The sequence below is a fragment of the Perissodus microlepis genome, chromosome 4 (assembly GCF_051167445.1).
Source record: "Perissodus microlepis isolate ML-2025 ecotype Zambia chromosome 4, ASM5116744v1, whole genome shotgun sequence".
NCBI classification, from domain to species: domain Eukaryota; kingdom Metazoa; phylum Chordata; class Actinopteri; order Cichliformes; family Cichlidae; genus Perissodus; species Perissodus microlepis.
Window position 1 is genome coordinate 13,000,593 of NC_140464.1, and position 11,219 is coordinate 13,011,811.

Genomic DNA, 11,219 nt, shown 5'->3' on the forward strand with positions numbered 1-11,219 from the left:
CCTTTTTGGCTCCAGAACTGCTTTAACTTTTCAGCAAAGTGCTGGAAACATTCCTCTGAGAATTTTGTTCGTCTTGACATGTTGGCGTCACAGTTATTGCAGATTTGCCAGCTTTGCATCCTTGAAATGAATCTCCCATTCCGCCACGTACCAAACATGCTCTGTTGGATTGAGACTTGGTGACTGTGGAGGCCATTTGTCCTGTTCAACCACCAACTTGAGATGGTTTGAGCTTTGTGACATGTCAAGTTATTCTGCTGGAAGAAGCATCAGAAGATCATAACAGGATAAAAATGGTCAGCAGCAATACTCTGGTGGTTTGTGGCATTTTAATGCTGCTCAGTTGATTCAAAGGGATCCAGTGCAACACTTTTAGGATCCTCCAAATTCTGACCCTACCATCGAATGATGAAGTAGAAATCTTCTATTGCTCAATTTTGGTGTGCCTGTGTGAATTGTACCCTAAGTTCCCTGTTCTTAGCTGACAGGAGTGGCCTCCACTATGGTCTTATGCTCGCTGGATTTTTTATTTTATTTTGTTCCATAGATCGGGAGTGTTTTCTTAAATACTCAAACCAGCCTGTCTGGCACCAACGGCCATGTCCATCCAGTTCTGATGCTTGGTTTGAAGTGTTTACGTGCCTGAATACAACGATGCCGTGTGATTGGCTGATTAGATATTTGTATTGGTGAGCAATAGAACAGGTATACATAATGAAGTGGCCAGTGAGCGTAATAAAAGTTTCCAATTGTGCAAAATTCAAATTCTGTAGAAAGAAATTTTGCAAAATGTGCTGAGTTTCTGCAAACACGAAAGTAAACCAGTACATGTAACATGTAATCATGAAGTTGAGCTGTAATGAGTACAGTATTTGTTGAATTCTCCTTTCTTTTCTTCCTAGATTGAACTGGCCATTTTGAAATTTCCCTACGACTCATGGGGAACTCCCTTCCAACAGCTCAAACAGGTGGTGGATGAACCTTCTCCACAGTTGCCTGCTGACCGTTTCTCCCCAGAGTTTGTAGATTTCATCTCTCAGTGGTGAGTTTCACCTTAGATGGCAATCATTACCTTGTGCTTAAAAAAATAAAAACAAAACAGGAAGTAAACACTGAGATCCAGCAGGGGTCAGTGTTTGCCGTTTCTTTACTGAAAGAGGTGGAGGAGAGAGTTTATGTGTGTAACAGGACATGAGACCATGCTCACATATTTTAGTACTTCTTTTGTATAGTTTTTGTATAAAATTATTATTTTTTTCTCACTTTTGCATTTCTTTTGTTTTACAGCTTACGAAAGAAGCCCAATGAACGACCGGCTTATACAGAATTGATGGTTAGTTGTTTGATATTTGATCACGTTCTCAAAAATTCCAAACACCTGTCATGTAACAAGCAGTTTTGCCGCCATTAGCATTCCTGCCATGAAGATCAGTGTCTCATTCTTTTTTTGTCCACAAGAGGGCAGCCTTGTTCTTTTAACCCAACAAACCTGTTAAATTATGTGCATTTAACATGTAAATAACAAGATAGCTGTAAGTAGAATGTTTTCCTGCCATTCTGAAACATTATTTATTTTCTATTTATATATATATATATATAAATAAATAAATAAATAAAAAAAAAAAATTTTTTTTATATGCAGAAACATCCATTTTTCACCCTGCATGACTCCAAAGAGACAGACGTGGCCAGTTTCGTCAAGGTCATCCTGGATGACTGATGTGGTCACTCCAGGCTCCGCCTCATCGGGGATAGGCGGGACCTCTCAGCAAACGAACCTATGGCCTACCTTTTTGTGAAAACTCACTGGAATGACAGACTCATGCACCCACACACAACAAAGGGGGTGACCCAAAGACTGACAGCAGCCCAACAGCACTGGAGTTGGACAGCAGTGGTGATATGAACTTGTACGGTCAACTGGAGAGGTTTTAATTCACTCTTCCCAAGCTTCCTGTGTGAGCAGTTATGCAGTACGACAAAATATGAACTCACCCCAATTTGTTGTTCTTATCTTGTTCAGTCCCCCTCCAAAAAATCCTTATTTTAACTCTCTCTCTAAAGCAGACAGAGCCAGCCTTTATTTGTTTGTGACACATATTTTATGCATACTTTCAATTATATCTGCAAAACCATCAGTTAATGTGTATGCTGTTCTTGTACTGAAAGCTATATTTGCATATCCGTTTGTATCCGTTTCAATACTGTAGCTCATTGAAAAGTGTGAATTTTACCACACTAGGGCCTTACTGGTCAGCTCGGATCAGGTCTGACCTGGTTGCTGCCCACGTGTGATTGATCAGTGCGGGGGCTCCAGTTGTTGTGGGCCAGGCTGTGTGGGAGGCTCCGGAGCTGAGACAAAACGCAAGAAATGTCAAAGGTCATATTCTGGATAAGTCGAGTCGCACAGATCTGATCCATGCAGTGGGCCCTCCCCGCATTGTGTTTTTTTGGGTATTACAGAGTTGGCTCCTGTGCTGCCATTGTTACTGCCTGGTGGTGTTCAGGGGTTTGCCTAATCAAGCTCTCAGCTTCGTCTTCTATGTGCCATTTTGCAAATCGTTCTCATGACTTACTGCATTAAATAATTTGTGTTCTTTTTTGCATTTGTTCTTTCCTGTGTTTTGTTTTGTTCCCCCCCCCCCCCTCAACCACCCTTTTAACCCCACCCCCTCCTCCTCTCAGTTCCTTCTTATCTTATTGATTCTGGTTGTTTTTGTTTTAGAGATCTTTTTATGCCTTACACAGGCAGTATGTTAGGGAAATAATTTATGTTTTGAAGATGTAAATATCTTTGTTTTGTTTTTGTTTTTTTCTTTATAAATGTAAGATGACACTGTCCCAACCTGTCCCGGTGTAGATGAATGGTAGAGTGGTTGGATTAGTTCGTTTTAATGCAGTGTGACACGCATGCACACAAAACTCACAGGGCAAGCTGACTGGGCCAGGACTGATGTGCTCCACCACTCAGGTTTCTGCGCTCTCCTATCAGTACTCAAAGATGACGACACCCCCCCCCCCCCTTGTTCCCCCCTCCCCCTGGTCATCTTGATGAGTACTGGACCAAGATCCTAATTTTTTTTTTTTTTTTAAGTCCATGGCGGGCAGCCATCATTGTTTTTCTCAGACCATCCTATGCAGAGCTCCATGTGCACACAGCAAGAGGCCCTTGTTATGTGGCAGTTTCCCCACCCCCAAGTGTTAAGAGACTGAGATGGTGATGGTATTGATGGTGGCGATAACTGCCGGGCCTCAGTTCATGGCTAGTACTCGCTGCCCCTCTGGTTTACACTGTAGTGCTACCTTTTAAGTCCGTGAATTAGGAGTATTTATGATTGTGAATAAGGGAAAAGCTAGCAACACCACAAAGAAGCTGCTGTGGGTTTTTTTTTTTTTTTTCTTTCGTTTTTTTCGGCCTTCTTTGCATGGCCATTCCCTTGGTGTGTAAAAGTGAGCTTTTACGCGGATCACAATGAGAATGGAACACTTGCTCTACCTCTTATTCCTTCACTCTATTTGCCACCTCTTCACTGGGTGGGAATGACAAACTTGAACTACGGACAGACAAAAAAATAAATAAATAAATGCTTTATTGTTCAGTAACTAACTTTCATGTCATTATTCCTGCACGTGTACCAATAAAACTTTCCAAGGGTAATGCAGGCATTACGGTACAGCTCTGAAGTTTAAATCTGAGTCAGACGTTACAAGTTAGAAAGTTGTTTGGAGTGACATTTAATCAAACAGTGTGTCAAAGATGGACGCAGCCTACAACTTATTGATTGGCGATATCAAGCATTTAATGAGTTTAAGGTTTCACTCAGTAGTTTAAAGTAATGGAAAAGCAAAAGTCGTCCATTTGTAAATTTGGTCTTGGCTAAAGTCAAGGCTTCAGAAAGAGTCCAGTCAAGAGTTTTGTTGGGTTTTTGTTTGTTTATTTGTTTGTTTTCCAGTATTGTCTCTTTGTAGATCTGTCTTCCAGTACACTGTACACTTTAATTGGCCTGTATGATCCACAAGCATCTAAATTTTTACTTGCATGTTAGTAAGAATTCCACTTTAGACACTTGTTTGTGCAGCCATGCACTCTTGCATGAGATAAAGAAGCCAACTGATGCAATTGTCACCAAGACGTCCGTCCTGCACTTTATGCTGTAAAGTGCAGGATATAATTTAATTGAGGCAAGAGAGACAACTGCATACATCTATTGTTAAGTGTTTTTGCTCAGAGGAAAAAATTCAATCACCTCTGACTCTGCTTAAACGTCTCTTGCGTCCTAGTGTGGGCAGTTTTCAGTTGAGGACATTGCATTTTGCTCTTGAAGTATGCCTGTGGCAGTAACACCGCAGTTACTGCTTGTGTAAACGTCCTTATGTAATTACACTGACGTGAATGCACATTTTTGGGAAGGCAGTGACCCTTAATGGGTGCGTGATGAACAGGATTCCATCATTTTGTAGACTCTTTCTGATTGCTTTAAAAGAAAACAAAACAAAACACGAGTGTCAACAGTGCAGTTCAACAAAAGCTTACTTTGAGCAGCCTATTCTGCCTCTAGTGTGTCAGGCAGAGGCCTATGATTTCACGCCAGGACGAGAAAACTCAATGCCAGTAGACTGCAGGCAGTGGTCCAGTGTTGTGCAGTAGAGGGGGATTGTCAGCCAAGCTAAAGACGCGCTTTTTAAGAAAGTACTCTTTTGATGATGGCTTACATAATGCTACACAAAAGATTGTCGTGTGAAGGGGGAAAACAGCTAACATCTGCTTGAATTAGTGTCCCAGCTCAGCCTAAAGTGCACTGTGATGGAGAAGTTAAGATGCCAAAACAGGTTATGACATAATCCTAACTTATAGGCACTAATTAGGAAAAAGCTATGGTTTTTATTTTTAATAGTCCACCTCATTCTGGATATTTCTGCTGTGGTTTCAAGTGACTATCGCATATTTCTGACTATCTTAGCACGTCATCAATCAGCAGGCAGATGTTGGGGTCTGTACTGATATTCTTTTTTCTGTTCAACCTTTACTATCTCATTTCAAATTCTCAGATAGGTCTCATTCAACAAATAAGCACTAGTGGATTAAACTGATGCCTATTTTTTGCCTGGTGTAGTAAAGTTTGGGAACTCTTGCTGTTGCCCCAAGGGTCCCGCAGATGGACAGAAGAGTGCCAGACAAGACAAAGTATGTGCACTCCATTTTGGAACTGTTTTCTTAATCTTATGCCAGATCTCACGATCTCCTGACCTGCCTGCGTCCTTCAGATCGAAGTTCGAGTGGAATGTTTTTTTTCCAAGCCATTAAACAACTCATTAGTGTGTCTCACATACGCATACTCTTACACATACAATCACGGCACCCACTGATAACTCTGTTTGCTAATTATCATAATTAGTGGGTGTAATGAAAACTGTGAGAAAACTCGGCGTCGAGCCACTCTGAATCGGTAGCCTTCTCTTTCTCTACTCCTTGCCAGGGAAAATGTGGCCATTATCGTGCCCTTTGAGGGCAGATGCACAAGAAGCAGATGACATTGTGTATGTTTCCCTTTGACGGGCATAACACAGCGTGGCCTGTGGTGGGAAGTTAGAATAGGGTCATTTTGCTGAGACTGGTGAAAGAACTTTTATGGAACTAGATCTTCCTAAGCCCTGGGCTGACATCACAATCTTATGCAATATTTTGTACTGTAGATGTACACAACTCACACTGAGAGTCTGGGAGGTGTAGAGAATGGGTTACAAAGTGGTGATTGTTGACATCAAAGAGGAACATGGCCAGTTAACTTGCCTCAGGAAATACAAATATATATATATATATATATATATATCTACATTTGTAGGCATAATCTCCATGAGAGACATACCAGATGCCATCTTTGAAATGAGCCAAACATTACATCACAAAGCAGTTGACAACCTTTTTTCATGTAGAAAGAAACTTTTTGCATTGTAAGAAAGAGTCCGCTCGCTGAAATACCTTTTGTTGCACATTAGCTTTTTTAAATCTCCAAAGTTCAGATGGAAATTTTTTTCTCAGTCCTTTAATCCTTAAGCATTACTGGAAAACATACCTAAAAGAGTAGGCACTCATTGAGAAAACAAACATGGGTCTGTCAGTGTTACATTTTGTATTGAATATAATACAGTTTATGCAATAATAAGAAGCCATGCAACAAATGTTGCAAAAGTTTTCCCTTATAAATGTAACACAGTGAAAGTATAAAACAGCATAAAATATAAAAGTTAAAAAAAAGGATTACAGTATTTTACCTTAGTAAAACATTCAAGAAGCTTATTTTCACCACTGAAAAGTATATGAAAGTTATAGATCATTTAAGCATGACGAGAGGGCTGAAACAACTCCTGCAAAATAATCACCATGTTTACATGCAAACATGTTGGTGTGCAGTGCCACATTGCTGGATGTAAACTGTCTCCTTTCTGTTAAAAGCCTGGAGGAGAGTTCTGTGCTCTCTGGATTCAAAGGATTGGGTGACAAAGCAGACGCTAGGCCATAAATAAATCTTCTGCAGAAAAATGTCTCAGAGGGCATTGCACAGGACGAGGCAATTACATAATTACACTTTGGTGAGATCTTTTGGGACCAAAAACAGCCAGTGGCTTGGGAATGTCTGCTGCTGTACCTTTTTTTTTTCCAGCTTTTCAGGCTTGCATGATTACAGAAGCAGCATGGCCCGATTACCCTCCCGACTGGCCTTTTTGACACTCATGATACGAGTTGGTTTCATTATTTCCCCAATCAATGTTGTTATTTTGCATTAAAAGTGCCAAAAAATAACTGCTAGCAGCTGTGAATGTAATGATACTCACCACTTTTGCTATTGTCTTTTGAGTTAATAATAGCTGTTATTTCCCATTTTTGTGTTAATTACTCGCACTTTTCAATAAATCACAGCTTTGTAGTGGATGTACAATATTTGTCAGCAACATCTGTTTAGTTGTTCAAGCCAGCCATTTACTTGGGAGAAGCTTAATCCATTAAGGCATGTAGACGAGGTCAAGGGTACCTGAATGGGGAAAAAAGGTTATTTTAAGCTACAATGATGACGAAGGGTGAGCCCTTTCAGAAACTACTGATCTACTGGGATTTCAGTGTGCAATCATCTGTGGGATTTTCAGAGAACTGCCCAAATAGAACAACAAAAATGCGGTTAGCGGTGGTTCTGTGATCTGATGAGCATAAACAATCCGGTCGTTAAGTGATGACGTGATGAATCCTACTTCCGGGCCTAAAGTAGTCTGCGTTTAATATGGCTTTTGTGTTGTTAACATGTTTAATGTTTTGTATTTTCTTCTATTTAATCTCAAAAAGCTCCTAAAAAAGTCAGTGATCACTGTTGACCTCCCTCGGCTTTTATTACCGCTAATCATTTATTTAAGCTCAGTTTGTAAAACCTTAGGATGTAACTACAGCCCAGCCCATGCAGCAGTATATGAATGACTAACCTCGTTTTGTGGATGGATTATCTCAGTTGTTCTCCTGGCTGAAGTTTGGTCCTTTTACAGCATCCTGCCATGCGATTACGTTTGTTCCTGACCACCGAGAACACTCACGTTAACTTTTATCGAGTGGAAAAAAAGTTAGCTTGTTTATATTATGCTAACATAGCTGTGTCGCTAGCGGTCACGTAGCACATCATTATATACCAGCTAGCCAAACTTCAGTAACCCTACAAACGTCACTGCTGTTTTCTGTCTTCATTTATGTTGGAAGTGATAACAGAGCTGTACGTTTTAATTTGTTTCCAAAACCCCGCAGTCAGGACATGCTATATTGTATTTAGATAGAAGCTAGCGAGCTAACTTCCTGCTAACTTCTAACTCCGTTAAATGTCATAAATTCCGTTTTCATGGATGCCTGGATGTTAAACTCAATTGTTACACCTGGTAGAGCAGAACGCTGATCATTTTATTAAAGATGAAAGACTTTAGACAGTTTTTCAACTCTCAGTAATGCCATAGTGATCGTTTGATATATGGACCTGCAGCGGAGTTTAGGCCCAGACACGGCTAGTGACGTCAGACTTAACAACCGGATTGGAAAATGAATCCGTCCTGCAACCATCAACAATGCCAACAACTACTGTATCAGAAATTCAAGCTGATGCTGCTGGTGCAGTGGTGTGGTTTTTTTTGGCACACTTCGTCACCAGCTGAGCATCATTTAAATGCCACAGTATTGATGTTAACCATGTCTAACCTTGACCAAAGTGTCATCTTTTATTGGCTACTCCGAGTAGGATAACATGCCATGTCACACAGCTCATTTTATCTCGGCCTGTTTTCTTGACGACAGAGCGATATCACTTTACTCACTTGGCCTCCACAACCAAAGATGTGATGTTGTTAGGGTACCTTCGGCTGGTGTTGGAACTAGACGTATGCTTCTTGAAGGCATTGCCCAAAATATGTACACCACAATCATCTAAGATGCAACTAATAATGTTGGAGGCAAGTTTAAACTAAAAAAAAAAAAGATTCTGACACAGTGACAGATACGATATTTAGCAAACCTCGTGGGCCTTTGCGTGGTTGGTAATCCATCCTCAGATACAGCTTTAGCATGCTATCAGGTGCAAGGTCATGGTGCTGCATATCAAATGTAAGGGCTAATTGAATTAAACATTGAATAGAAGCATTACACTATGAACAGCAACTGTGTTAGAGAGATTTTCTCGACCTCTTGACAGAATGATTTGCATCAAATGGATATCCCGAAAAAAAACTTCAGAGTTGTTCCAAGCTAAACCCACTGGAAATCAACAATCTAGTATTACACTACATTAACAAGCAGCTTAACCTTACTTTGTCCCAAAACATACTTCAGGTGCATGTTAGTACTTCTGTCTTGTGCTGAAGGTGATACCTCAACAGATTAGCGATTTGATAGTGGGGCCTGGATTAAAGCATGTTGTAATTAAACGCTGATGCACCGATGGCAAGCATCCATCCTAAACAACATGGCCAAAGCAAAGTCTGAGAGGAGATGTGTGTGTCTCGGTGCTGCTTCCTGTGTGCAGAATGAAGTGCGCGTGTAAATAAGCAGAGCGCATATTAAAGCAAATATTTGTCATCAGTACTCCTCATGAAAAAGAGATGACAGTGTATTTAATCAAACTGGCAAATGGGTTCTGTGTACTTTCAGATGCCCATCTAATGAGTGGTAAAGGTTTCTACAAACAAATTTCAGCTCCAATGTTTGTGCTAGTTTATGGTTTCAGTAAAATGGATCCACTGCAAGGACCCAAAGCAGGTGAGTGTGACGTACGAGTTTCGATTGCTTAGAATTCTAACCCTCGCTCAGTTATGTTTAGTCAAGTCATCATGCAATGATTCCTCCACCATATAAAGTATGAAACATTAATAGAGACCATAATTATATCAGTAATAGCCCTTTGCTAAGATTGCTGCTATGATGGATTGCACTGCTGAGGGAACCAGGAGGGTGTGTTGTTTACTGCATGATTGGGAACATTTGGACTATTTTAAAACTCGGGACAGCAGAAGAAGGTGAAATTTAATATCTTCACAATCACTGCTGGAGCAGAAGTGCTGTGAACTGATGTCAGCAAGTTGAACAGCTGCAGCGAGACAAGGCAGCCTCTCCTGTCAAACCACAGCTGAAGGCAGAGCCCTCACCATCCAAATCTGGAATAATAACCTCACTGATGAATATTTATTCCAGCCCAGGTCAATTAATTTGTTGCTTGCACGCTGCAACTTAACACAGCGTCAGACCTAAAGGAGGAGACAAGGGCTTTTTTGACCCCTCATCACCCATTTGCCTGATTACGTAAATGTGTTTCAGTGTTTCCATTGATGACCTCCAGCATTACTGACAAGCAACTATTGATCTACCAGTTGTGTTTTGGTAGGCATCTGCGCAAATGAGCAGACTGGTAACACCCATCAAACTGCTAGAATATTCCTGAACGAAATGAAGAATGCTTACGAGTTTTCTGTGCCAAGCCTGTGACCTGCAAACACACACGCACACAAGCCGGCACACGTAACTCAACAGTTACGTGTGCCGACTTGTGTGGTCCTAGTATTGTGGTCCTGTGCAGTGTCTCGTACGTGGTCCATCCATACAGATTTACAGTGTTTGCATAATATAAAATGTACTTTTAACAGGTCTGTAAAGATAAACTCCCATTCTGGAAAACAAAAGCAGTAAAAACTGGATCGCAAATATCATAAAGTATTTAAAGTGAGACATTTTCAGTATTTCATGAAAATTGTTAGCTCATTTTGAATTTGATAGCAGCAACATATTTCAAAAGATCTGGGACGAAGCCCATGTTTAGCACTGTGTAGCATCCACTGTTCTTTTAATAACAGTCAGTAAAGATTTAGGAACTGAGGAGACCAGTTGCTGGACTTTGGGGAGGAAATGCTCTCCCATTCTCATCTGGTCTAGCTTGGCCTTTCCTGAAAAAGACGGTCCCTCTTTTCTTTAGCCTGGAGGATGTTGTGTCATTGTTTTTCCAATAGGAAACAATAAAACTGGAACTCATGTGCAGTGTCTAATATTGACACAATATGATTCTAAAACACCACTTAAGCACCTAAAAACTCCTCAAGCATCTCCCCCACATCCTCGATCTCTTCCTGGAACCTTTAAATAGTGTTCAGGCCCAGGGGAGGACAAAGTAGAAAACAGGCGAGTGTGTATGTGTGCTACACCCAGGAATTGACTTTGCACTAAAATTAGTGCACAGATACATTTACACACACTAAATGACCACATGGTGACCCATTGCATTCCTGTTGCTAATCCTTATCTCAAAGGATCTGTCAACCATACACTAAATAGCTGCTCAAGCTCCTGGGAGACAGGTCCAAAGTGGTAGCTAAAGAGCAAAAGTGCCTAGAAAAATGTATATTATCTAAAACAGAATACATTTCCAGTGCATCAGTGCCATTGCACCAATACACCAAGATTAGTCAGTAACTGATTCATAAATAGTACAGTGATTAACTGAGATTATCTGCAGATTCGTTTCTACTTATTCAGTGTTGCCAGTCAAGTTTGAATGAAAACATATTCTGAGTCATCATCTCTTCTTTGACTGGCAACCTTTAAGCACTGGGAAGTGAGGGAACCAGCTGCTAAAGTTTTGAAAGCCAAACATTTTTCCATGCTTGCAGTTTGCCTCTGTTTTAGTTTTAAAATTGCGTGAAAGGCCTTGGTT

The 11,219-nt window shown here is 40.6% G+C and overlaps 1 protein-coding gene across 1 annotated transcript in view; it reads left to right on the forward strand.

The window, feature by feature from the left end:
* Positions 1-3,603, forward strand: part of LOC146388499 (dual specificity mitogen-activated protein kinase kinase 6-like) — a 12,220-nt gene extending 8,617 nt beyond the window's left edge. The window contains exons 10-12 of the mRNA XM_084925847.1: positions 903-1,042; positions 1,288-1,333; positions 1,643-3,603. Of these exons, the coding sequence (XP_084781973.1) occupies positions 903-1,042; positions 1,288-1,333; positions 1,643-1,720 (264 nt within the window). The 3' untranslated portion in view covers positions 1,721-3,603. The remainder of the gene's footprint in view (positions 1-902; positions 1,043-1,287; positions 1,334-1,642) is intronic.
* Positions 3,604-11,219: the final 7,616 nt, after the last annotated feature.